This window comes from Nansenia antarctica (genome assembly GCF_963989245.1).
Source record: "Nansenia antarctica genome assembly, chromosome: 1".
NCBI lineage: Eukaryota > Metazoa > Chordata > Actinopteri > Argentiniformes > Microstomatidae > Nansenia > Nansenia antarctica.
In genome coordinates, this window is record NC_137674.1 from 26,249,785 (window position 1) to 26,277,753 (window position 27,969).

The following is a 27,969-nucleotide window of genomic DNA, read 5'->3' on the forward strand; positions in this document are numbered from 1 at the left end:
CTGGCCTCCCTCCCTCTCATTGAGGCCCCGCCCCCCACTGGCCTCCCTGCCTCTCATTGAGGCCCCGCCCCCCCACTGGCCTCCCTGCCTCTCATTGATGCCCCGCCCCCCACTGGCCTCCCTGCCTCTCATTGAGAACCCTCCCCCCACTGGCCTTCCTGCCTCTCATTGAGGCTCCTCCCACTGGCCTCCCTGCCTCTCATTGAGGCCCCTCCCCCCACTGGCCTTCCTGCCTCTCATTGAGGCCCCTCCCCCCACTGGCCTCCCTGCCTCTCATTGAAGCCCCTCCCACTGGCCTCCCTGCCTCTCATTGAAGCCCCACCCCCCACTGGCCTTCCTGCCTCTCATTGATGCCCCTCCCCCCACTGGCCTCCCTGCCTCTCATTGAAGCCCCTCCCCCCACTGGCCTTCCTGCCTCTCATTGAAGCCCCTCCCCCCACTGGCCTTCCTGCCTCTCATTGAGGCCCCTCCCACTGGCCTCCCTGCCTCTCATTGAGCCCCCCCCCCCCACTGGCCTTCCTGCCTCTCATTGAGGCCCCTCCCACTGGCCTCCCTGCCTCTCATTGAGGCCCCTCCCCCCACTGGCCTTCCTGCCTCTCATTGAGGCCCCTCCCACTGGCCTTCCTGCCTCTCATTGAAGCCCCTCCCCCCACTGGCCTTCCTGCCTCTCATTGAGGCCCCTCCCACTGGCCTCCCTGCCTCTCATTGAGCCCCCCCCCCCCACTGGCCTTCCTGCCTCTCATTGAGGCCCCTCCCACTGGCCTTCCTGCCTCTCATTGAAGCCCCTCCCCCCACTGGCCTTCCTGCCTCTCATTGAGGCCCCTCCCACTGGCCTCCCTGCCTCTCATTGAGCCCCCTCCCCCCACTGGCCTTCCTGCCTCTCATTGAGGCCCCTCCCACTGGCCTCCCTGCCTCTCATTGAGGCCCCTCCCCCCACTGGCCTCCCTGCCTCTTATTGAGGCCCCTCCCACTGGCCTTCCTGCCTCTCATTGAGGCCCCTCCCCCCACTGGCCTCCCTGCCTCTCATTGAGGCCCCGCCCCCCCACTGGCCTTCCTGCCTCTCATTGATGCCCCTCCCCCCACTGGCCTTCCTGCCTCTCATTGAGGCCCCTCCCCCCACTGGCCTCCCTGCCTCTCATTGAAGCCCCTCCCACTGGCCTCCCTCTCTCTCATTGAAGCCCCTCCCCCCACTGGCCTTCCTGCCTCTCATTGAGGCCCCTCCCACTGGCCTCCCTGCCTCTCATTGAGGCCCCTCCCCCCACTGGCCTCCCTGCCTCTTATTGAGGCCCCTCCCACTGGCCTTCCTGCCTCTCATTGAGGCCCCTCCCCCCACTGGCCTCCCTGCCTCTCATTGAGGCCCCTCCCACTGGCCTCCCTGCCTCTCATTGATGCCCCTCCCCCCACTGGCCTCCCTGGCTCTCATTGAGGCCCCTCCCTCCACTGGCCTTCCTGCCTCTCATTGAGGCCCCACCCCCCACTGGCCTCTCTGACTCTCATTGAGGCCCCGCCCCCTACTGGCCTCTCTGCCTCTCATTGAGGCCCCGCCCCCCACTGGCCTCCCTGCCTCTCATTGAGGCCCCGCCCCCTACTGGCCTCCTTGCCTCTCATTGGGGGCAGAAAGGCCACGCATATGGCCTCCTCAGAGGGGTACTAACTCCTCCAAAAACATCAATACAACGTAAGACTCGTAAGCTCTTAGAAAGGAATCACAAATCCAGATTTTAGTATACCGGGATCACCAGGTGAAGTGAAGTGAAGTGAAACATTATTTATATAGCGCCTTTCGCACATGGATGCAACTCAAAGCACTTTGAGTCACAGGTGGTGAACATCATGTTAGAACATTTGTTTCAGTATGACACCACTCCTGCGCAGTTCAACCCTGCCTCCGCTGGCACACTCACCCAGTGAGTGGGTTCTAGTCCCAGACAGACAGGATCCCTGCATACAGATGCTGCTGTGCCCCTATAAGGTGAAGAGCTCGTGAGAGTTTGTGAGAACAGCCAGGACCCCAGAGTCTTAGTGGCTATAAAACATTGGGTGTATGTAACACTGTTGATACAACGTAGACTGTTTATAGCGGTTATAAATCGTCTTCGTAATATCCTACATCGTCATGTTTGGCTTTGAAGTCCTCTGGCTCATGTCAGTGCAGGATGACTGAGGTTTCCAAACAGGGAAACGCATGCTATTGCATAAAAAAACGATTGAATGAATCTCAAATGATAGGTGCCTGTTTCCGTGTTTACTGCAGGTACGGTATATTCTTTGTTGTGTAGTGTCAAATCGTGAGCTTAGAATTATATGGTTCTATCTCCGTTTATGGTAGTTCAGAGATATTGAGCGTCAATAATGAACCTATGTAGTGGTGTTGACCTATGCAGATTTTCCTCAAAGTGATACTTGTGTATTTTCCAATTGAAGACTTTCTATATTCTATTGTGAAATATTTCGATGTCTGTTTCTGTTTTTGCAAACCAATGTGTCACATCAAAGACGTGGGGCCATACATATCCCTTCTGTCGGAACATTCCAGACTCTAATCCAAGTCGAAGTTCCCACACTGCTGTTCCTCAGCCTCAGGACAATGTTTGACACAGTCAAGCTGATAGCTGATAGCTGAAAGTGACAGGTTATGGGCTTGCAGAATGCTGTGTTGTTTCATGCACTAGGTTTGGAACGGAGCCTGTGGCTCGGGCAGAATCAGGGTGTAGGCTGTGACAGTGGAAGCTCCACCACCTGCCATTGGCAACTTGTAGTGCTATCCCCTTTGAGGGCTCCGCATAGACAGACGTGCCACTGTGGGACATCAATATTCATGCTTTAGCACCACACTGAGATCAATCTCTATCACAGGGACATGCCACAACAGGGCCTAGTGCATGGGGCGGAGTGCTGGGGGGCACAGATAGGATTAATCACAAGGCAGTGTGCAAAGTCCTTTTTAAACCAAGAGAGAAAAAACAAGACAATGCCGAAAGTTTAATTCCCATTCAATATTTTATTTTATCTTGTGTACATTTTATTTTTTAATAGTTATGTTTTTTATGCTGTTAACACTTCTGATGCAGCATGAATGTTATGAGTGAATGTATGGAGTGGTTTAGTGTTATCAGCAATTGCTTGAATTGGCTGAGACACCCGCTTTCCCCCTTTACTGTGTCCCCTATGACTTCTACTGCCCCCCTTGTACTGTCTCTCTGTTCTCCAATGTCTATAAAAGCTTTAAAAATAACTGCCAACGGCCCCGGGCCTGAGCTAGATTTCTCTTCCTGATACGACTGGTGGATTGATGATTCACTTGCTTAGTCAAATGTATTGATTGAAGGTCGCTTTGGAATAAGGCGTCTGCTAAATACCAAAAATGTAAATGTAAATGTAAAATTGAGACATCTGTCCTTCATAAGTTTACCCTGAACTATTTCCTGTGCATATGCAGTATATGGATTTGACTATTTATGAATCACCTTTGATGTGAGGTCTTAAACTCTCAGGGGATCAGTACACAGCAAACGCTGATGAGCAAGCTATCTCTGAGATCAGATTCATATTGATGTTCCATAGTTGCAAACACTGCCTGTTCGTATTACAGAAATTCAGCTCCTCGACATAATCTGCATTTGCACTTTAACATTGATAAAGGTGATAAGACTACTATTCGCTACTACTACAGAATACACATGGCAAGACCTTGCTAAGGAGCAGAGTGTATCGTCAGCATGTTCTGTCATAGAAGAGAACTCCCATAGCCGACCTTACAGACAGACTACTGTTGTTTCTTGATTTAAATAACTTGTTTGGAATAGATCACGAGTAAAACTTCTGAATTCTAAGACTATTTATTAAACAAGGTCGCAGTTTACAGAGGTACAGAAGGGGAAAAAAACAGCCGTTGGCGCTGATGGGCTGATCAATGAGAAGAAGTGGAGAGAGAGCGATTTTCAGAGGCGTCCCCCTATTTATAAACACTGACATGCAAATACAGTTTTAAACAATGGTCCTATCACATGACTTCAAGGTGTGAGGTCAAAGGTCAGACCCACATATGATGTCATTGAGGTTCAGGGTCAGGGGGCAGGTCCCAGATCCCGAAAGGCCATCTTGAGATAACCATATAAGGACAATGCCCTGACCATGCGGCTTTAGACAAAGGACTGCTACAATGGCCCACAAAAGGTGTAACCCTCATAGGTATGAATGTGTGTGCAAAAGACAAATTCTACAGGTCTATACTATGCAGTTTATGTGTGTGTGTGTGTGTCAAAATATACCACACTACATTGATTTATGGCCCTGCACAGTGAGCTGAGAGGGGTATTCTGCTCCTGCTACTTGCGCCATGCAGAGTAAACATTATTGTATGACCTTATGACATTCACACTGTCTAATTAGCACAGCATGGCAGTTCTTACAGTAATAGCAGACTCAACATAATGTCACTTGGGCTGCGAACAGAACAATGGACAAAGCAATGTCCCCTCAGTCTCTCTTCTTCACACTTTCTCTCCCTCCCCCTCACTGTCATGTGCTGCCTAGCAACTGCCACCATAAATAATATGTCTGTGGTCTCAGTGTATGAACGTGTGTGTGTGTGTGTGTGTGTGTGGGGGGGGGGGGGGGGTGGGGGGGGGGGGTGTGTGTATGTGTGTGATAGCAGCTGCCTGTGTGCCAGTGAGTACTGCTCCTCCCTGAATAGGAAATTGTCTTTGTATTTTGATGCATTAGGAATCTGAAGTTAAACACTCTCTTTCTGCCCCAGACAGCCTACAGCCTACCAGGCCTGACTGAGACGCCCCATGGCGAGCAACAACACAGCTAGCATCGCGCAAGCCAGGAAACTGGTGGAGCAGCTGAAGATGGAGGCCAATATTGACAGGATAAAAGTGAGCTCAAAATAACCTCACAGTCCAAGACGATACTGGTTATTATGTATATTAGAGAAATATATACTGTATATATATATACTGTATATATTGTTTGTTTGTTTGTTTATTTGGATCCCCATTAGCCATTAACCAATGGCTACTATTAGTGGGGTCCACACAAAATCAATACATTACAGTATAATACAATACAATTCAATAATAATACATTATAATACAATACAATTCAATAATAGTACATTTGAATACAACAAAATACAACACAGAAATAAATAAATAAAAATCCCTATATTTTATGCAACCATATCCAAACAAAATCACAAAATCACAATTGACATTATCAACATGAGTAGGTTAGAACAATAATATATGATAGAGCATGTTAGTGAGCTGAGTTCCATCATTTAACTACTCTATGGATGAAGGTACGCCTTCCCATTTCAGTTTTTATTCGTGGTGTCACATAGATGTTTTTGTTTCCTCTTCTTCTTCTTAATTACATGTGTATCTGTAATATTGTGTGGTTTCTAAGTGGATGTTTATGCATATATGTCAAATTGCAGGTGTCAAAAGCAGCAGCAGACTTAATGTCATACTGTGAAGCCCACGCCAAAGAGGATCCACTGTTGTCCCCGGTGCCCGCCTCCGAGAACCCCTTCAGGGAGAAGAAGTTCTTCTGTGCCATCCTGTAAACAAAGGCGTGGTCCTATAGCACTCTGCTCATTTTGGGACATGAACGTGGACGTTCAACACGTAGAATTCTCCTAGCAAGAGGCTCATGGCGAATGCCCCTTTCTCGATTGGCACCTAAAGGAGTGCAATTAAAACCACAGAGTAATACTTGACCATTTAAAAGGTTTGGTCGCTATTGAGGGGTGTGTGCAGCATGTTTAAGGGATCTGTGTGTAGTCAGGTGACACAAGATAATGAGGATGACCCAGAAACATGACGGACAACCAATCAACCAAGTATTCAGGTTATGTTGTGTAAAAAATAAAAAATATTTGACGGAGAAAAAAAAACGAACAAAAATATTTTGTGGTTCTTTTGGAACTTCCAGGTGTTATGTTAAATGGTTTGTGGTGGGCCTGGTACTGTAGGTCCAGCTACTGGTCTTGTCACTAGATACCAGACTGTTTATTGGAATGTTTTCTTTTTATTGTTGTTTATTTCATGTTCATTTCAATTCTAAAGTTTAGCTATGTCACTTAGATAGCTTTCTATTATTGTATGTGATTACTGAAACAGCTGTATTAACTTTTTTCTACATCAATAGAGTAGTGACAGCTTTTTTAAATGGAAAGTTTAAACGTTCAAATCAGTGATAATCTTTACAGACACATTTCTTTAAACTTAGGAGAAAAAAAAATGTTGCAGTATATACATATTTATCTGTACTATGTGATACATAGTAATTACATTTGTTTCTTTCAGATACAAGCTCTCTTTTTACTATTTGTATAAACTGCTAGCAGGTGAGCCGTGTTGTGCTGTGTGATCTGTACGTTTGTGTTGGTATCATTAATTATTGCATGAAATGGACAAACAACTTTTTTTCTTTTAATGTGGAGATTGTTTGACAAAGGCAACCTCCATCTGGAAGTGCCAACCGTATTAAAATGATAATGACCCAACACCGACATCTCTCTCATGAAACGCTTTTGGTGGGGAACATTTTCTGTACTTTGCACTGTATATTTACCTTACATTTACATTTTTGCCATTTGGCAGACGCCTTATTCCAAAGCGACTTACAATCAATACATTTGAATACTAAGCAAGTGAATCATCAATCCACCAGTCGTAGCAGGAAGAGTACCGGTAATCCAGCTCAGGCCCGGGGCCATTGATAGAAGGAAAAACCTTCTTCTATCACCTTCTTCTAAACCTAGTTTTTTTTTATTTTTTATATTTAGACACTGGAGAAACAGAGAAACAGTACAAGGGGGGCAATAGAAGTAGTAGTAGCTGAAGTATGACACCGCAATGCACATCGACTTTACAGACAAGACCATTGGGGGTAATTCATAAACCGTCTTAAACTGACCACATTGGAACTGAAATGGATACCTTTATGATCACTAAATAGTTGCTCCATTGTTTTGGATGTTTAGTTGATTTTCTTCCTCAATGAACAAGAAATACACATTCAATGAATAACACCCTACATGACACCTATTAATAACTTTAATAATGGCATATGCTAAGTAAATTAACTTCACTTAACCACACTACACTTAAGACGAGCTAAGGCAACAGTTGTGCCACATTGTGACCTAACCTTTATGTGCTATCTCTCAATGTACACAGAGTTCTCTGGGTTAATCCAGTGATACTCCAAATCGCATTATCGTGAGTTTAGAACTATAAGGTTCTATCTCCGTTTAGGGTAGTTCAGAGATATTGAGGGTCAAAGTTTTTACATTCCATTATGTTTTGTGAGATGGAACCTTTGTATTTTATGAATTACTAACTCAAAACATTTCAACATTTTAAAAATAACACCACATAGGCATTAATAAACACCTAATAGATCAGATTATGTAAAAAACTAAATTTTTACAAAAATGGAGATAGAACCTTATAATTCTAATGTCACATTATACCTGATTTCTGCATGTTATTCACTCAATCAGTTTGTAGCAAAGTCGCATAAGGGCGGTGATGATCCAACCCCACTAATGGATGGTGTGGTAAGGAGCCCCTGAGAAGCTCTTTTTAGATTAGATGATTAGATTAAACTTTATTGTCATTGCAGAGTACAAGTACAATACAATGAAATGCAGTTTAGCATCCAACCAGAAGTGCAAATAGTTATATAAGGGCATGATATAAATAGAACAAGAGATAGTGATAGGTAACTATGTAATATACAGTATGTGCAGAGGTAGTATTGTAAACGTCAGTATAGTTTAGATATAGGTCTATACAGTTATGGGCAATATACAGTTATGAGCTATTATGTACAGTGAGGTCGTTTATATACAGTATCTAATGTGCATGAGTATAAAATAAGCTATGTTATTTTGAGTAGCGTTTTCATTCCTATTGTAGAAACCCGCTGTGTGTATAAGGTTAAACTAAAGGAATTAAAGGAAAGGTATCAACCTAGTACAATGCCATGCAAAAAACTTACAGAGGAGTATAATAAATGTCTGGCTCTAATTTGGCAAGTCCTACAAAATGGCATGAGACAAATGTCAGGTCAATTTCCTATCTGGAGGCATACAACAGCAATAAACAGCTCTACATATGCTGTACAGTCAGTTGCATGATGTATACTTTCTCAAGACAAGACAAGTGCACAAATATACCAGATTCAAAGTTTTCTCAAATAAATATATATAAATATATTTTACATGCACAATGGTTGCTTTAGGACATAGCTTAGAAAATGAAAATTAGAAAATGAAAATAAGTTGTTGAGATTTAGCAAGGTGGACACAGATATCAAATCATCACCATTGAGCACTGATTGGAATATCTCTCATTTGAACAGAGAGCCTGAATCACGTACAAATGCTATTAGTAAACTCTTATGTAGTTTGTTATTATTATAATTTGCTCTATAGTGCCATCACCTGGAGGACAGTTCCATCATTTCGATTAGTTTTCATTTCTCACTCCACTTCTAGCTAATCTCTGCCATATGTACCGTAGATCTGCACATTTCAATTGACTCTACCAACCCTCCTCGCAAGAAAAGTAATTGTCAGAAGTGGGATTCGAACCCACGCCTCCAGAGGAGACTGCGACCTGAACGCAGCGCCTTAGACCGCTCGGCCATCCTGACACACGATGGTGTCGAATGCCAAATGGCTATAAAACTATAAAGCTAGGCGTGAGAACGCTTAATATAATATCGCATTAATTCAATATTTCATTATTGTAGCTGACAACGAGGTACGATTTCGTACCAACCCAGTGAGCAATAGACGTCTTTTCAACCTCGCGTCTACAATATAAACCAATATAGACCAGCTATATTACGGCTATATTTTCTACTTATCTTAAATGCATGAAAACCGTTATTAAACCCCTCTAAACTGTCAGAATACGTCCCAGACGTCATGTAGTATGAGATTCCATGTAGTCTAGCATAGTTATTCATGCGGAAGTGGTGGTTTAAATTGCGTCTATACGTCGCTGTCCTTTAACCCAGATAAATGCTGTCTGTGTCTAAACCTGTTTTAGTCTAGCAGCACTTTGAGTTTAAATTAATACCCTAAACGCCTGTAGATTGTCAAAATATGTACCAGACCGTCATTTAGTCTGAGATTCCATGTAGTCTAGCATAGTTATTCATGCGGAAGTGGTGGTTTAAATTGCGTCTATACGTCGCTGTCCTTTAACCCAGATAAATGCTGTCTGTGTCTAAACCTGTTTTAGTCTAGCAGCACTTTGAGTTTAAATTAATACCCTAAACGCCTGTAGATTGTCAAAATATGTACCAGACCGTCATTTAGTCTGAGATTCCATGTAGTCTAGCATAGTTATTCATGCGGAAGTGGTGGTTTAAATTGCGTCTATACGTCGCTGTCCTTTAACCCAGATAAATGCGGTCTGTGTCTAAACATATTTTCTACTTATCTCAAATGCATTAAAACCGTTATTAAACCCATTCTATTGTCCTTACGCTCTACTCTATGACTATGAGGCTGGGAAGACAAATCGGCAACACACTACATGAACTGAATTGAGATTATATAGAAAAATAGTCATAGTACCAGGTGTTGATGACTGCAGAGGAGAGTCTATCATTGTAGAGTCATCAGTGGCTTTTCAAACAAAGATCAAAGCACATGAACAACTTTAAACAGGAACAAGTAGCACAGAATGAGAGGAAAGACCAGTTATATTTAAAAAATACAAACGCATTGCTTACAGGCATATTCTTCTTTGTCCTTTTCTTTTAATTCAAAGAGGTCCATAGAAACTGATCGTTAAAAGGAAATATCGTTAAAATGTGCTTTCTTAAATACAAAAAACGTCACATAATAATCGCATTACGTTTTGCTACATGTAACCGGTTGGTTATTATTTCCAGTTTGCGGTTAATGTAATTTTGGTTAACAAATGCTTTCTTTCGCTACGATTGGAGACGGGTTACCACGTGACCATGGGACGTATTGAATTTCCCGGTTGGAACAGTGAAAAGTAGTATTTTTGGGATGTTTTGTACATTGGCACTACATTATTATTGTTAAAACACTATTCCACTAATACCATTATTATTATATAGTGGAATGCCTATAGAAACTATTGTTGTGGTTAAACCGTGACCTACATTGACGTGCCAGAGAATGAGTACCCTCCCTCGAAACCATCGCGGGTATCGCTTCTCGGCCTTTTGGCTAAGATCAAGTGTATCTGTTCTTATCAGTTTAATATCTGATACGTCCCCTACCCGGGGACGTTATATTAAATTGATTTTTGGAGCAGGGAGATGGAATAGGGGCTTGCTCCGTCCACACCACGCATCGACCTGGTATTGCAGTACCTCCAGGAACATAATATTTCAACGGCATTTCAAGGTCTAAATATACGACAAATTGGAAATTGAAACAACGTCTATGTTTAGACGTTGAAATGCCGTTGAAACATAGACAGGGAAACAACGTCTATGTTTCAACGGCATTTCAACGTCTAAACATAGACGTTGTTTCAATTTCCAATTTGGCGTATATTTAGCCTCGATTTCGCCTAGACGTCTACAGGCCATTTAGACGTTGTTTAGACGTCTAATCAACGTACAATTGCTCACTGGGAAGGCGGTTTCTACAAAAGCGATCTGCGACTGCGCAGTTAAAACGACCGGTTTGAGCAAGCCGCTGCAAAGAAAAAACAAAAGAACTGATCGGCACAGAAAAACATCTGTCTGTTAATGAGGATTTCTTGAAAGTAAGGGCGATCAAGTTAAACTTTATTTTGCATTTCAACATGGTAAATAGGGATCAAGGAACTACAAACAAGTATTTATGTTAACACATAATACATCATCATCATATCATATTTGCTATTGCTCCAGAATAATGGATTGTACAAAACTATTTTTCAAAGATTTAAATTGTTCTCTGGTACCTCTCTATCCAGCAACAATGATATACTATATCTGGTGATTTTCAGTCTAAAGCGATGTCTAAATCGCAAATCGCTCAAGCAAATATTGATGGCTATTTAATCCAGCCATACACCTCACATTGGTCTATCTGCACTGCGTAAGACACATATAATGGACTGTATAAAACCATTTTTCATGCATATCAGGTGAGTACTATTAAGTCATCTGTTTTGTCATCTCTTGTCTGGATTTGCTAGATTAGAAGAACACTACCTATTCACCTATTCATATTCAGAGTTAGGATTAGGGTCCTTTCAGGACCTTGGATAGCACCGCACAAATAAATAGATGCTGTTTACCCCCAGAAAAATGCCATCCACATTTTCTAATATATCGCTTCACTAAATCCACCTGACCCATGTTATAGTTATAGAAGTGTTAAGGTGTAAGGACAGTACAGAGACGGAAGCATCTCAGAGAAGACAGATAGCTGTGGGGTCGGACAGACGGACACTGCTGCCTGACGTTGTCATATCAAGATGATTGCGTAATATTAACAAGACGTCACGCAGAGCGACGCGGACCGGAAGCTAGACCCGAGTCATTCTCGTCCCCACACAGTTAGTTTGTAGCTTGTTAGATATAATAATAATAATAATAATAATAATAATAATAATAATAATAATAATAATAATAGGGCTATCCGTTTTTAGATTGAACGCATCATTTTCAACACAGGATTGGGCAACTTTACGGATGTAAGTACGGTTAATAAAGCACGACAGCGGCTAGCCAGCTGACCCGAGCCGAAGCATGATGCATTTCTGTCAAGTTAGCGAATGTGTTTGGTTGAAAATATTTGGTTTATTGACTTCAATTGTCAATGTGAACGTTTTGGCATTAGATGAACTATCGTTGCTTTTAGTTTTCGTAAATGCGTCGTAACATGTGCTTGTCATTGCTCTCCTACCAAAAATAGACGTTAGTGCCCTTTGATCTTTGAAACAAATCTATGGCTGTGTTCCAAAACGGTCCCATGCAGGAATATATATATATATAATACCTTTAACAACACTTGAAAGATCATACTGGCAAGACGCAGTAGCCTACGGTTTAAAACAGTTCAATTTGAAATTATAAAACGAAACGATTGTGAGAGAGAGAGAGAGAGAGAGAGAGAGAGAGAGAGAGAGAGAGAGAGAGAGAGAGAGAGAGAGAGAGAGAGAGAGAGAGACAGTCCTAAATGTTTAATTGAGTGTGTTATCAAAATGTATAGGGTGAATTCGGGTAATCTGGGACAAATTTCAGTCACATAACATCCATGCTAAACCTATAGTAAAAGTCCTGTTGACTAGATTTTGTTAGAACAGGAAATAAACACACTGATTATTACCCGACTATTACCCGATTTTAGGGACACATCACAATGTTCCGTTTTTTATTAAGCAAATGAACCCTTGGTTAGAGTGTACATTAGACTACTAACTAGTTACATGCCATATTATAACATGATGTTGAATGGTAATTTGTTGTCATTAAATCAACTCTTTATTTCAGGGTTAGGGTTATTGCAGATTGACGCTTTGCAATGCCCTCCTCTCCACCTTCCAACTTCTCCTGGGTTGAGCCGTCCAAATTGGCAGGATTAGCCCTTCCCCGAATGACTGCTGACTACCAATATCTACTAGATAATGGCATTCAACATCTAGTTTGCTTATGTGAAAGAAAACCACCCAACCATGACACCTGTCCAGGTGTGCTCCTCCATCACATAAACATAACAGACTTCCACCCCCCAAGTCCTGAGCAAATTCAACGTTTTTTGACAATTGTGGAGGAGGCTAACGACAAGGGGGAGGTAAGGACAAAATATAGCAAGGAGGAGTGGTTAATAGTTACAGTACAATACATACACTTTTGTATGTTACTTTCACATTACTCTAAAATTAACATTAATATAGTTAACACTTGACTCAGTGTGGCAGTTCTCTGGACACAGGCTTGTGAGACTCAACTGGATGTGTTTCTCTGCTCTAGGGCGTTGCAGTTCACTGCATGCATGGCCATGGGAGGACAGGGTCAATGCTGGCCTGCTATCTGGTGAAGACGAGGAAAATCAGTGGGATTGATGCCATCAACGAGATCAGGAGGATGCGTCCTGGCTCCATCGAAACACACGAACAGGAGAAAGCTGTGGTCCAGTTTTATCAGCGGATTAAATAACTGCACTTCTTTACAGGAAACAAGTTGGTGTTGTCAGGGTTCAAATAACACGTTGACTCTCGGGGGGTGGTGTTGGGCTATTTTTAAGGTTGAGGCGGGGACCCTGATTTATTAGGGAAGTGCCTTGTTGCTCTGTACTGTAATCCAACCCCTGGCTGCTCTAGGTTTACCACAATTATAAATCATTCATTTATCTCATGTGAGTTGATCTAAGTTGTGTTGCTCTCAGTGTGAGGCAAAACATTTAAAAACAGAAACATCCAATTCACATTCAAATTATCTGTACCTAGAAGCAACATGCTAGAACAACATAGTATGCATTTTTGCTACTGAATGTTTGAGTTGTTGGTTCGGTCTTTAAGCATTCAGCCTGTTGATTGACATGTGTCCCTGGAGAATCTTAATAATAATAATACATTTTATTTATGGGTGCCTTTCAAGGCTCTCAAGGACACCTTACAAGACAGTTTAAAACCACATATCAAAACATTGAAATCAACAAAGCAAAATGAGATAAAAACAGCAAAATCAGATATAACAACAAACAAAATACAGGAGATCAAACCAAGTAAGCCATTGTGAAAAGGTGTGTTTTAAGACAGGATTTGAATGTGGTGAGTGTCAATATTGCGTAAGTTGGGTGGCAGAGAGTTCCAGAGGCGGGGAGCAGAACGGCTGAAGGCTCTAGATCCCATAGTAGTTAGGCGGGCAGAAGGGATGTTAAGTCTTCTCAGGACGGGGCTAACGAGGCTTTGACCTTGCCTGCAGGACTTGACCCCATGGAGAAGAGGTGATGGCGCTCCCTAAATGTGAGGTTCTCAGGGGCGGTGTCACTCCTAAAGGTGTCCGTTTCCTGGCCTCTGCAACATAAAGAAAGAAAAGACTTGGGTTTGAATCTTATGTTCCATGGGTTATTACTGTGTACGTCATTGATGCATATTTCTATGACCAATATTATCATTATTTTAGTGCGGGTTTACCTGGGGCTTAAAAAGAGATTGTTGTCTGAGACTGACCTAGGTCATGCACCTCAAACAGGTCTGAAACTTACTCTTTTGACCACTTCTTATGAAACTCTTCATCAAGTCCATTAGAGCCTTTAATGTTTCCTGTTAGCAGAATAAAAATGTGTAAACATTTGAGAGAACTTTCAATTGCTCGGGTATTCTATGCAACATGAAAATGATTCAAATACATGTCTCACAAATAATTAATAGATCATTTTGGGGTTGGAAAGGAAATATGTTTGTTTTTTATTTTGCAATATCTTCTCAGGATGACACTTTGTCTAAGGTTCTAAATAAATTACACGTACTGTACCTGACATGTTTTTTTCCTTATCCTCCTCTCCAGGGTGTTGGGTCTTTTCCTGCTTGTCCAAGTCTTTTCTCTCTTGTGTGTAAATCTCACTATGTTGCTGACGCTTGCAGTATCCCTTGTCTTGCAACTGGAATTCAGAGCGCTTTGTTACAAAAAATGCCTCATATGATTAGTTGCTTTTAGTTTACATATGTAGTCGCTATAGTACATGTAGCACTTGCAACATGTATACATTTGAATATGCACAATCAATGTCGATGATGCTTTCAATCTTCTGTGGATTTTCCCTCCCATGATCATTTGATAAATACAGTATACCAATATTATAATAATAATAATAACAATACATTAGACTTATATAGCGCTTTTCTAGACACTCAAAGACGCTTTACAAACTGAAAAGATAGAGTAGTAAAATAAAAAGAAATAAATAGATAAAAGAAAGTATAGGGATCTAATACATTTTTAGATTACTAAATCTAAATCTAAGTGTCTTTGTAGGACAATCTACTCTGTATACTGCAATTACACCTAGATTTCGGGCGGAGAAGCGATCATAAGACTGATATCATCTCTGATATCACCTCATATCCCCTGTTGGTAGTGATATACTGTATTTTAGGAAGAAGGTTCACCTGTGGTTTGTTCTCAACCTCAAGTTGCTGCATAATCATCCACATGTCCATATCCTCCTCATCCTCCTCTTCATCTCCGTCTCCGTTCTCCTGGAACTCCTGCAGCCTCTTCTGAAACTGCCACTCCAAGGTTAGCCTGCGTAGCCTGTCACTCTCCTCTGGGGTGCGGTTGGCTTTGGCCTGCAGCTCCTGGACCTCCTGCTCCAGCAAGTCTACGACCTTCAGCCTCTGCTCCTTCTCCAGTTTCTCCCTGGCGTCCCTCTTCCAGGGGTCGGGGGATAGGCCGTTGCCTTCGATTAGCTCCTGATTCATAGTGAAATACTGGGGGTCTTGTTGTCTTGGTGTGGCGGCTTGTTGGGGAGGGAGCTTCTGAAGGGATGTATGTTTTGATAGAGGGGGCTTTGTTTGTTTGGGTAAGGCCAGGTGCTGCTGGGACAGCTGTGACGATGACAGCGGGGGTGGCTGAGGAATCTTAGACACTGAACCCTGTTTTTGGTTGCTGAGTTGGGACGGCCCTTGACCTTCTTCAGGGTTTTTATTCAACTTCACTGCCAGTAAAGTCCCATTTTGTTGGAAGGTAGTGAGTGGAGGATAGGAGGAGTAGCTGTCATTTGGTCTTCGAACAGGTATATCAATGCGAACCGGCTGAATTGAAACAGTAGGATTGTGCGACATTGGGGTTCTCCAGTGGCCTGGCCCACTTCTGTGGCTATTCTGCTGGTACATATTGGATGGAGGGCGGTTGGAGTGGATATCATGTGGAGAGATGTTAGACTTCGTAGGGTGAGAGGAGTAATGGCTCTGGTAGTCTTTGGCCTGCTCCAGCTGGTTCCACGCATGATGTCGCTTGTCCACTAGGGGGACCCCACGCTCCATGCAAAGGTTCTCTTGTGAAAGTGCCTGTCGCTGAGAATTAAATTTTGGTATTACATTTCATCTACATAAATTAAATAAATGGGCTGATTTATTTTTATTTTTATATATATATATATACCAAATATGTTGTTTGAGATAGTAATGGTTGTACTGCTTTTTGAAGATGTGCTCAAGACTCACCATGAAGGCCCTCTTGTTAGAGATCTGTCCATCTACTGGCATGTTTGACATCTGAAGTGGCTGTTGAAAGTCTGCTGGCGTTTTCTTGTCCTGAGATCTAGGTCTTGGCAGTGTTTGATATTCTCTTGCATACGTCTAACAGAAACAAAAATGGTTTCTGAGTTTCAATTAAGGAATCATTTATTTCCATTTAGACGCACTAGGACATGGTTGACTTGGTCACTTACCTCAGAACAGAGGTTGCTGGTGGAGACAGCAGTGATTCTACTTCCTGTCATGACTGCATCCCCAGGCTCCTCTCTTTCATCTAAAGTAGGATCTGTTGAATTGAGAACAACATGGTGGAGCTTCCCCCCAAGCAACACTCTATATTATGTTTTCAATTATATATATTTATTACAGTATATGCTTACTGGCCATGTTGGGGTTGGAGCGATAAAGCTGCCTATTGCTCAGCAGCGTCTGCTCTCTCTTCCTCCGGGTTGTTCCATGGTGATGTCCCCCAGGCCCTGAGGTGCCCTGCTCCATGCCGTCGTACATACTCAGGGCCTGACCATTTGGCTTAGCGTTGCCGTGACTGTTGTAAGTCAACGCTTAAGGAACAAAAAAGGCTTGGTCAGACTAGATGTCGTAGAAGACAAAATGAGGAAGTAATGATTTGCATTGCATTGCAGTTGTGTGAGCACTAATTACAATGTTATTCTCAATGTTCCATGTCAATTCTGGTAATGTTTAATACTTGTTCCTTTTACTCTGCACTTGTTATATATATGCCCTGTATCTCTTAGATTTAGATGTAGTTCATTGTTGTGATGTATGTCTTACATGCTTTTACATGTTTTTTCTGAAAATAATACAACAAAGTATATAATGTCTTGTAGGCCTAGTGAGTTAATAAGAGCCTATTGCTATACTGCTCTGATAAATTTGCTTGTATACAATTTTTTATTTTTTAGAGAACGGCTTATGACATCTGGCCACAGGGACAACAGTTAAAAAGTAGCCATTTGGCTAACACTGACTCATTTACCAACTGGTTTATTAATGTGTACTGTCCCTGGTCAATAAATAAATAAATAAATAAAATAAAATAAATTCCTCTATACCTGTGGTGACTATTGAAGGTGGCTCATTCAGCAGGTCAGCCAGACCGTGGTAAGTCGCCCCTGACTTTGACACCTTTAGAGTCACAACTGGGCCAGTGTTCATGATGATGCCTGCTGCCCTAAATCAAGAGAAGTCACTGTTACTTATTGACGGGCTCACTTGAATTCCACTCGATACTGTTAAGATAAGGGTTCGTACAATATGAATAGTGTTTGTTTCGGAAGAATATCTTAAGGTACAAGTTACAGAGCAGTACCAAAATAGCAAGTGCAGCATAAGTATGAATAGTACCTCTCTTGTGAGAGTCCCACAAGGCTCTGCCCGTCCACAGTGAGCAGCTGATCTCCTGCAGCCAACCTGCCGTCCTACGCATACGTAAAGAGGTGGGAACAATTGTGTCTCTCAGCTGATGAACTTACCAACGTTGTATGATGTATGAAGCTGTTTTGTTGAATGTATATTGCATACTGTATCCACAGAAGTAAGTTTCGAAATGGTACTGTTGTATTATTATCATTCTATAATACACATCGTGAGCTTAGAATTATAAGGTTCTATCTCCATTTTTGTCAAAATTTAGTTTTTTACATAATCTGATCCATTATGTGTTTATTAATGCCTGTGTGGTGTTATTTTTAAAATGTTGAAATGTTTTAGTTAGTAATTCATAAAATACAAAGGTTCCATCTCACAAAACATAATAAAAACTTTGACGCTCAATATCTCTGAACTACCCTAAACGGAGCCTTTTCTAAGCTCACGACATGCTAAATATCTTACATTTGAATGCAAGCTCACCATTTCTGCTGGTCCTCCCCTGACAATGGATTTGACATAAATCCCAAGGTCGTCCCGACCTACTCCCTAGGAATATAGATTGAGAGGAAGTTCATGGTTTAATTTTAGCTATAGACTATTGAGTGAGTTATTGGGTTCTGTCCAGTCTATGGAGGCTTTGGAGAAGGAAATACATCCATAAAATGACACCAAAGAGGCTGAGGCAGTCGACCACTATACCTTGGCAGCCACGATGCTGACGCCCATCCCACAGTTTAAGGGTTTCTTCAGGGTGATGTTCACAACTTCTGGTTCTCTATGAATTGGCTGAAGAAAAGATAACACCATTAAGAAAGGCTCAACGTTGGAAAGGGATACATAAATACACCAAAACCTTTTGTATATCCTACTTTATCTGCATATACTGTATATGTCTATTTTCACACATGGCTGTGTGTTTAGGCATAAACAGAGAGTCAACATTCACTGCTTCTACAGGAAGCTTCTAAAGGGCATTGCAAAAATGTCTTAATAGAAAATGAATATAATATTAAATAAATATACAGAACTGCTAGGCAAAACAAAAATGTACCGGATTTGTATCCCCTGCAGAGAAACACACTTCTCTGCTGAAGAACACGGTCCATACGCCAACAGAGTGGGGATGAGAGGTCAGGGTACACAGGCCTGAGGGGAGAGAAAGCACATGTAGCTCAGTCTCTACAATCAAACATGTGTGTGTGTCTATTTCCATGTCTAATTTTCATTGTGTGTTTCATACTTTGTCTGGTAACGCTTTACATCAGTAAATGGACTGCACTTATATAGCGCCTTTATCCAAAGCGCTTTACAACGGCCTCTCATTCACCCATTCACACACACACATTCACACACCAATGGCGGCAAGCTACCATGCAAGGCGCCGGCCCGCTCACTGGGTGCAATTTGGGGTTCAGTGTCTTGCCCAAGGACACTTTGACATGTGGCCAGCCGGGGCTCGAACCGCCGATCTGCCAACCTTGCAATCATTAGAAGGCAGCTCTACCTCCTGAGACACAGCTGCCCAATAGGGTACGATTTATAAAGAGTTTGTAAAACATGTATAGTTTGTTTGAGGAGGAGAATGGAGGGAGGAGGGAGTAAAGAGAGGGATGGAGGAGGAGGAGGGAGTAAAGAGAGGGATGGAGGAGGAGGAGGGAGTAAAGAGAGGGAGGAGGAGGGAGGGAGGAGGAGGATGGAGGGAGGAGGGAGTAAAGAGAGGGATGGAGGAGGAGGAGGAGGGAGTAAAGAGAGGGAGGAGGAGGGAGGGAGGAGGAGGATGGAGGGAGGAGGGATGTATATATGGATTTATTTCAGTTACCTTTGCGGCAAATTGGCTCCATGAATTCCCTAAACCCGTGTGGGACGCCTCGCACGGTGTCACAGGTGTACCCCCCCTCTGGCAGCAGGAAGGGAAGGTGGAGGTCAGGGCTCTCCTCCAGCTCAACGTCCCGCCCCTCACTACGCACCAGATCATCTGTAGCCGCCTCCGCAGCCGCCACTACCCTGTCAATCACACCCTGGAGAGATATCGAGAGAGATGGAGTGAATAATTTAACTATTTGTGACGTTACAATTATAAGGTTCTATCTCCATTTTTGTCAAAATTGAGTTTTTAACATAATCTAAACCATTAGGTGTTTATTAATGCCTGTGTGGTGTTATTTTTAAAATGTTGACATTTTTTAGTTAGTAATCAATAAGATACAAAGGTTCCATCTCACAGAACATAAGGGAATGTAAAAACGTTATGCTCAATATCTCTGAACTAAACTAAACGGAGATAGAACCTTATAATCCTAAATTCACTGATTGTAGAACATTGGAATTTAGTATTTGTCATTCTGTGTCCTTCAATGAAAATGTGTAACTTATGTAGACACCTCTTTTAAAGGGATTGAGTGTTTGGATATAGCTGGTACTCACAGGGGGAATGCGGGGTTCGTTGGTCGCATACAGGTAGCTACTCATCAACATCCGTAGCTGCAGCGAGTTCAACTTGAAGCAGGTGTTCTGGATATCTTTGACATCTTGTATGGAGTACTTGTTCATAGTCAGGAACATGGTAGCCTAGAAATAACCAACCATCCCTTGATTTTTCATAACTTGTGAAAACTGTGGTGAAGTGTTTGGGTATCTAGGATTGATAATGTACTGAACTGAAACATGTATACATACATTTTAACTTATAAATAAATATCTGTGAGAAAGCAAAGAAATCTATTTGGAAAAAACCAGACAGACACATGCATACACACATGCACACATACACACAAGAGACCCATCTCTTCAGATTACACCTTAACTGCTCCTCCTGAGACTTCTACTGCCCCCCAGCACTGCGTCTCCTGAAGACACCCGCTTTTCCCCTTTACTGTGTCCCCTAAAAACTTCTATTGCCCCCCTTGTACTGTTTCTCTGTTTCTCCAGTGTCTATATACACACAAAAAAAGGCTAGGTTTAGAAGAAGGTGATGGAAGTAGATTTTTCCTTCTATCACAGAGACTGCCAATGGCCTCGGGCCTGAGCTGGATTACTCTTCCTGCTACGACTGGTGGATTGATGATTCACTTGCTTAGTCAAATGTATTGATGGCTTTGGAATAAGGCGTCTGCTAAATGCCCAAAATGTAAAAATGTAAACATGCATCTATAGTCACACACACCTGAACGATAAGGCTCAGATGGCAGTCGGCAGCTAGCTCTAGTCCCTGCCTCTCTGCCCAGTCCTCGATGCCGCTGAGCCTCCGGCGGAGAGCGGCGCCCCAGTAGTGAGAGCACAGGCCCAGGGCGCCGGCCTCGCCACTCATCAGCCTGTTGAAGAGCCACGCGCTGATGAAGTGGAAGAGCTGGGAGAAGAGCTGGATGGTGAGGGCTGGGTTGACGCCACAGCGGCGCAGCAGGGACATGGCACTCATAAGGGTGTTGAGGACGCCCTCTGGTGGTGGAAAGGGGGATTTATAAATTAAAATGAGTAACACTAAACTAACACTAAACTTGAAGCCTTGACTTGAAACTTGTAAATGGTCTGCACTTATATAGCGCCTTTTTTGCTGCTCCAAAGCCCTTTACAACGGCCTCTCATTCACCCATTCACACACACATTCACACACCAATGGCGGCAAGCTGCAAGGCGCCGGCCGGCCCGCTCACTGGGAGCCATTTTGGGGTTCAGTGTCTTGCCCAAGGCCCCAGCCGGGGCTCGAACCGCTGATCTGCCAACCTTGTGATCATTAAACGGTGACTCTACCTCCTGCGCCACAGCCGCCCAACAGCTTGGTAAGCTCTCAACTGTACTACTGATGCTGGATCAGTATGCACCTTACAAATCAAATGTAGGTGTATGTCAAGTGTGTATGTGCAATTTGGAAATGATTTAAGAACAGAACGCCTGAGAACGCCTATAAACATACAGTATGTCGTTGTATATAATGTGGACTTTAGATTTACCTATTCCAGGCGGTTTACTTGGTTCCTCTGGATCAATCAAGAACACTGGCATGTGTTTATTAAGATCATTTTGCAGACACTGTATCAAACACCTAGAGGAAAGACACATTCAGGGCCCTTTATCGTTATATCAGTACTGATAAATATCACTTCTGTTCCTATAAGCAGAAAGGCCTTCCATGCAGTTGCTTCATTCCTTATAGTCTACTGGAAATTCACAGAACATGAGCTTAGAATGATAAGGTTCTATCTCCGTTTAGGGTAGTTCAGAGATATTGAGCGTCAAAGTTTTTACATTCCATTATGTTTTGTGAGATGGAACCTTTGTATTTTATGAATTACTAACTAAAAAATGTCAACATTTTAAAAAATAACACCACACAGGCATTAATAAACACCTAATGGATCAGATTATGTAAAAAACTAAATTTTGACAAAAATGGAGATAGAACCTTATAATTCTAACGTCACAAAGTGTTGCGTATGTATCTTACTTGAATGCTCTGTGCACCAGGTGGGCAAGTGCCTCCTGCGCGTGCAGTGTGACGAGGCCCAGATCCCTGTCCTGCTTGATGAAGTTCAGGAACTCTGATGTGTTGGCCATCCAGAAGGCCACAGCACCAGCTATGGCCTGCTGCTTCTGGTGGGGAGACAGACAGACAGACCAGCATTATTGCAGCTATTAAAGCTTTGACAACAAACAACTCTCCATCAAATGCTATGGAACCACACTATTGGACACACACATATGGACTGACTTATATACTGTATATAGCGCCTTTATCCAAAGCGTTTTACAACAGCCTCTCATTCACCCATTCACCCATTCCCACACACATACCAATGGCGGCAAGCTACCATGCAAGGCGCCGGCCCGCTCACTGGGAGCAATTTGGGGTTCAAGAACACTTCGACATGTGGCCAGCCGGGGCTCGAACCGCTGATCTGCCAACCTTGCGATCATTAGACGGCAGCTCTACCTCCTGCGCCTTCATTCTTCATTCTAAAGATGTCAATAACCTGGGAGGTAGCAGTCTCACCTGAATGACCGTCTCGGTCATGTTCACCATCATGTTTACGACAGAGGTAACTTCATGGGTATGCTTTGAGGCGTGAGAGGCCTGACTGCAGTAGCGCTGGAGAGCAACGCGAGCTGCCATGTACAGTGCATAGGCAGGCGAGAGCTTGAAGTGAACTGTGGAGCTGTTGGTGTAGTTTATGACAGCAGACAGGAACGCTTCTGTAGCTGTGATAGAAGAAACCAATAGGGGGCAGAAGACTAAAGTAAGAAGACAGGAAGTTCATTGTTCACAAGACTGCAGGAAGAAAACAAATCTATTATCATGAACGAAATTCTATTATCATATAAATGGTCAAAATAACATTAAAAGGAAATGGTTTGGTTTACTTACAGTTGTCCCTGAATTGTATTCCAACAGGAAGTTGGTCTAAGTTGTCTTGGGTTGTGACCTTGTCCTTGTTGGTCAGTGGCTTCTCCATAGTGGAATCAGATGTCTTCCTGCAATGATTAGATTAGATTCACTTTATTGTCATTACATAGTACAAGAAAATGCAACGTAATTATTGTGCGTCTAACCAGAAGTGCAACAAATAGCAATCATATTGCAGTGATAAGTAGCAGTATTTACAGCAGTATTTACAGCAATTAATCTATACAGTAAAGTGCAAATGGTAGCGTGAGGTGCAATGTCATACAATGGTGACTGGATGTATATGTGCAGTGGTCTATATAAATTGAGATTATATACAATGTGCAATTTTACAGGCTATGATACATATGATACATATATGATAAATATGTCGTATATAGTGAAGTACACAAAAAATACCAAAATACAGGTTGTGGGCTATGATACACAGGGATGGGCTATGTACAGCATGATCTACACAGAACACAACTGTAACTGTGTGGTCACAGTGAGATGGTGTAGAGACAAGTAGATATCGAGCACATGCTATCTACTATAGCCAGGGACCCACCTCAGATGAAGTATACATGTACATGTGTGACCTACCCTTTGTCTTTTTTAAGAGACTGGCCATTGGCCTTCGTTATGTTGTTAAGGCCAACATCTCCCTTCGTCTTCTCCTTCTTCTTCTTCTCCTTCCTTGACAGTGTCCTCTTGAAATTCTGTAATAAACCTCCATTTTCCTTCTTCTGTTGACAGTTTTCCTGTGTTGTTCAAGATCACAAAAACACAAACAAAAACCCAAATCCCTTATTTGGCCACATACAATCAGCACAAGCTGAATAGGAGATGGACGTCCTTGAATGTCACCAAGCAAATTGTTCTTATTCACTTGATACAGGGAAGAAATAAGCAGTCACTCACCTGCGAAATGACGCCCTGTTCATACTTCAGGACAAAGCGGCCTTCCCTGCTGTTCCAGTTCAGCTGTATAACCAAAGGCTTCTCACTGAGGTCCAATTTCCGTTCTTCTTCCACAGTAACAAGAGGAGAGTAGGGTTAAGGGCAGGGCACAGATCATAGAATACTAGATGCACATCTTATTTGCAACTGATGAACAAAAGGGAAGGACATTCGTGAGCTTAGAATTATAAGGTTCTATCTCCGTTTACGGCATCTGCAACTGGTTCTCCAGCTGCACAACAGCAGAGAGAAATGCGCTACAGAGAGTAGTGAGAACAGCACAGAAGATCACCGGCGCCCCCCTCCCCTCTCTGGAAGAGCTGTACAACACACGCTGTCTCAGGAAGGCCTCCAAGATCTCCAGGGACCCGACCCACCCTGGGCACGTACACTTTACCAGGCTGCCCTCGAAAAGGCGGTTCAGGACCCTGGCCGCTAAGACAAACAGACTGAAGAACAGCTTCTACCACAGGGCCGTCCAGGCCCTGAACACAGCAAAGACCTAAGTTCTGGGCCCTGGACAGTCTGGACGGATTGTATGGCAGCTGCTGGACTGAAAAAATCAGGTGTAGTGCTGAGGCACAAACATGTACATTTCAAGCCTGCAAACTGTGACACTTTAAATAACGTGAAACAATACTATTGTGCAATATGACAACCCTAGTCGTCTATCTGTACAGTATAGTACAGTGGATTGTGTACATAGCCTTTATTTATGTAAACCAGCTCCTTCCCTTCTTGTGATTTTTTTTTAAAGTTTTTTTTTTCCCCCTTTCCTAACACCAGGGGAGCCACCCCTCCTAAATTTCGTTGTTTGGTACCTGTACTGTAGCAATGACAATAAAGTCCATTCATTCATTCATTCATTAATTCGTTAAGAGATATTAAGCGTCAAAGTTTTTACATTCCATTATGTTTCGTGAGATGGAACCTTTATATTTTATGAATTACTAACTCAAAAATGTCAACATTTTAAAAAATAACACCACACAGGCATTAATAAACACCTAATGGATCAGATTATGTAAAAAAAAACTAAATTTTGACAAAAATGGAGATAGAACCTTATAATTATAATGTCACGCATTGTTTATGTTTGTGAGGCTGAATGCTGGAAAAACCCCTCTGCGGTAGTAGTACATATCCTACTGAAACCCTCAATATTCAAAATAGCAAAACTGTCTCCATCTTTCTACATAATTATCCATATTCTGCCTCAGAGCTTGTCCTCGTCAGAAGCAGTGGAACTTACCCTCATTGGCATGGACCTCATAAAGAGAGTAGGGTGTGGATGACATGTTCCTATCAGGCCTGCACTTCTCTGAAAGTGTCTCAACAATCTCACATGTCGTGGTGTTGCTGCAAACACGCAAGCATTTAGTGGCAAAGTTCCCTGCTGCATGGTCCTCAATGTAGAACCGCATCACTCCATGGAAGTCCAAGCTCTGGGGAACAAGGGAAGGTCATGGATCATTTCATGTGAAATAATGGAATCCCTCCTATTGACAGCTGCAATCTCAGGCAGATAGTGAAAAGTTAAAATAATGCATGAAATTAAAGGCTTCCACAAATATTGCTTTCATTGTATGTGTTCTAATTTAACGCTACAACAGCCGTGCCTATTTTACCTACTAGTAGAGCCGCCTCGGGGGTCAAATAGACCCCCTTTTTAGAATGTAAATCTGCTATTTACACACAGAGATCACTAGAGGGCGCTTCTTTTTTTAGCCTGCCGCCTACACAGAAAAACTGCAAAACAGCTTTATACTAGCTTATCCTGAAGTGATTTTGAAAATGTAAGGATACTGGGTGGTAGAACGCACATATCTAGGAAAAGTCATGAAAGGAGGGACCTGAAATTTGATCGAGTACAAAGATAGAATCTCACAGGGGTCACCGTGACCCCTCACGGCTCTTTTAGTGTTAAACTGGAAATTGGGAACAGATGGAAGGAGAGACAGTGGGTTCTATTGGTGTTTTATTTCAAAGCACACCTAAAATTCTCAAATTCTCACCTCAAAATGAAATACTCAAACTCAGTATAAGACTAACTCTTTTCTATAGAGATTACATGTACCTTTTTATTTTTATAAATGATATTATAGTCACAATTGTATGCTCTCGAAAGATCCAATAAACACATTTTGAAAAAAAGAACTAAGAAAATGTTTATTATTATCTGTCATTATGATTATGCCTATTCACCATTGTAAATGTACCGGTAATACTCAATAGGTGTTAGACACAACCTCTCAACTTGACTGCTTTTACAGTATGTTTAAAAATCACATTCTGTCATTAATATGGGTTCAAGTTTTATCATTAACCCATATGGACATTTGGAGAGACATAAAGGGTAACACTTTGCTTTTGTGAACACATAATAAGCACTAATCTGTATCTTATACTGTACATGTTTGCTTTCTACCTAGCTCCTCAAGAGACTCTCCCACACCCACACAACAATGTTATTGGAGGCAAGGTTGGGTTTGAGGTTTGGGAGGCTAGCCAGTAGCCCCAAAGTGAGCCAGTGATTGGAGGGTTACTGAAATCTAACTGACCAGCTACTACATGACTTACAGTATAACATGAGAATAAGAAAACACTGAATACAAACCTAACAAAATCCCCAAATTGCCCAATTACATAGGTACTTATTAAACACTTTTAAGCCACAAATTAGTGCCTTAAGTGTTCCCCATACTAACATGTTACCCATGTGGGACATCAGCAGCATTCCAGGTCAACTCACCTTGCTTGGCTGACTTATCTCAAACAGGTCAAGCCTGTTGTCGTTCCAGTGCTGGATGACATTGGCTAGTTTCCGTCGCTCTGCTTCCCCAGGCATGTTGATGGAGTAGCAGTAGCCTACCTCAGTACCGTAATCACTACACCTAAGTCACAGTTATGAGCCTTAAAAATACACTGCAACCAAACACTGCAACCAAGGCACAATAATGCTATTCTGTGTATTTTGATTATCAAGACACAAATGTGTGTGCCTCTTAACTATTGTTCATTCTCTCCTCATTAGTCCTCAACTCCTCCTACTGAGCTACTTTTGAATTCTTATACATAATCTCTCACTCTCTCCATCCGTTCTATGTGACCCCCCCCCCCTTCCTCCCTATTAGCAACGGGTCATTGCATCCTTGGTATGTGTAACAGACTGACAGTCTTAATCAAATGTCAATCATAGCCTACCAGCCAACCAAAAATACACGATTCCATAATTACATAAATACATATTTCATTTTAACTCCCAGTTTGTCTTTCTTAAAGCGTGAAGAAAGCTGATTGAACAGGAAGAAATATCTTCACCATAACAAGTTAGTAAACACACTGAACTGATATAAAGCTCCATGGCAGTTTGTATGTAAATACCATTGTAGACCCAGTTATTGTTCAACAAACTGCGTATCTCTAGGGTGTATAACTGTCATACCAGCTTCATCTGGGGTATTTGCGCTGGCAAATAATTCTTAAGATAAAATGACACAGTTTGGTCGGAGAGGACACTGTATCGTGAGCTTAGAATTATAAGGTTCTGTCTCTGTTTAGGGTAGTTCAGAGATATTGAACGTCAACGTTTTTACATTCCATTATGTTCTGTGAGATGGAACCTTTTATATTTTATGAATTACTAACTCCAAAATGTCAACATTTAAAAAATAACACCACACAGGCATTAATAAACACCTAATGGATCAGATTATGTAAAAAACTCAATTTTGACAAAAATGGAGATAGAACCTAATAATTCCAAGCTCACTGTATGCTAATGGAACTGGGGCCCAACAACGTTTACTCTCTCTGCCCAAGCTTCTAGAATGCTATGAGAGCATTCCATCCTCCTCTGGTGTTGTCAGGGGTGTTTATTGCACTTGAGTGAATTCCACTTCTCATACTATTATCTGTGTATGTTGTTATGTATGTTACAGGTCTTCCTATTCAATCAAGGTTCTTTATCTAGGGCAGCTTTTGTTAATGCTATTAACGCTTGCAGGGACAACTTACAATGGAACA

The 27,969-nt window shown here is 42.3% G+C and overlaps 3 protein-coding genes across 3 annotated transcripts in view; 2 read left to right on the forward strand and 1 right to left on the reverse strand.

Annotated features, from left to right (window-relative positions):
* The window catches only part of gng2 (guanine nucleotide binding protein (G protein), gamma 2), a gene marked incomplete at its 3' end in the record, with an annotated part of 16,624 nt that extends 11,049 nt beyond the window's left edge, over positions 1-5,575 (forward strand). The window contains exons 3-4 of the mRNA XM_080532862.1: positions 4,760-4,883; positions 5,447-5,575. Of these exons, the coding sequence (XP_080388988.1) occupies positions 4,797-4,883; positions 5,447-5,575 (216 nt within the window). The 5' untranslated portion in view covers positions 4,760-4,796. The remainder of the gene's footprint in view (positions 1-4,759; positions 4,884-5,446) is intronic.
* A 6,011-nt stretch (positions 5,576-11,586) lies between these two features.
* dusp23b (dual specificity phosphatase 23b) lies at positions 11,587-14,432 on the forward strand. The gene is made up of 3 exons (XM_080535576.1): positions 11,587-11,702; positions 12,502-12,802; positions 12,982-14,432. Exons 2-3 carry the CDS (start codon positions 12,533-12,535, stop codon positions 13,165-13,167), a joined length of 456 nt encoding a protein of 151 aa, XP_080391702.1. The 5' UTR covers positions 11,587-11,702; positions 12,502-12,532; the 3' UTR covers positions 13,168-14,432.
* On the reverse strand, positions 13,898-26,791 carry afdnb (afadin, adherens junction formation factor b; the record flags this gene model as incomplete). The annotated part of the gene is made up of 23 exons (XM_080544183.1): positions 13,898-14,027; positions 14,219-14,276; positions 14,488-14,614; positions 15,123-16,028; positions 16,179-16,313; positions 16,406-16,485; positions 16,592-16,771; positions 17,285-17,403; positions 17,577-17,650; positions 18,084-18,149; positions 18,303-18,389; positions 18,655-18,749; positions 19,423-19,621; positions 20,028-20,171; positions 20,767-21,038; positions 21,551-21,642; positions 22,045-22,190; positions 22,591-22,796; positions 23,447-23,454; positions 23,587-23,744; positions 23,905-24,011; positions 25,196-25,388; positions 26,696-26,791. 23 exons carry the CDS (start codon positions 26,789-26,791, stop codon positions 13,898-13,900), a joined length of 3,678 nt encoding a protein of 1,225 aa, XP_080400309.1.
* Between the last annotated feature and the right edge of the window lie 1,178 nt (positions 26,792-27,969).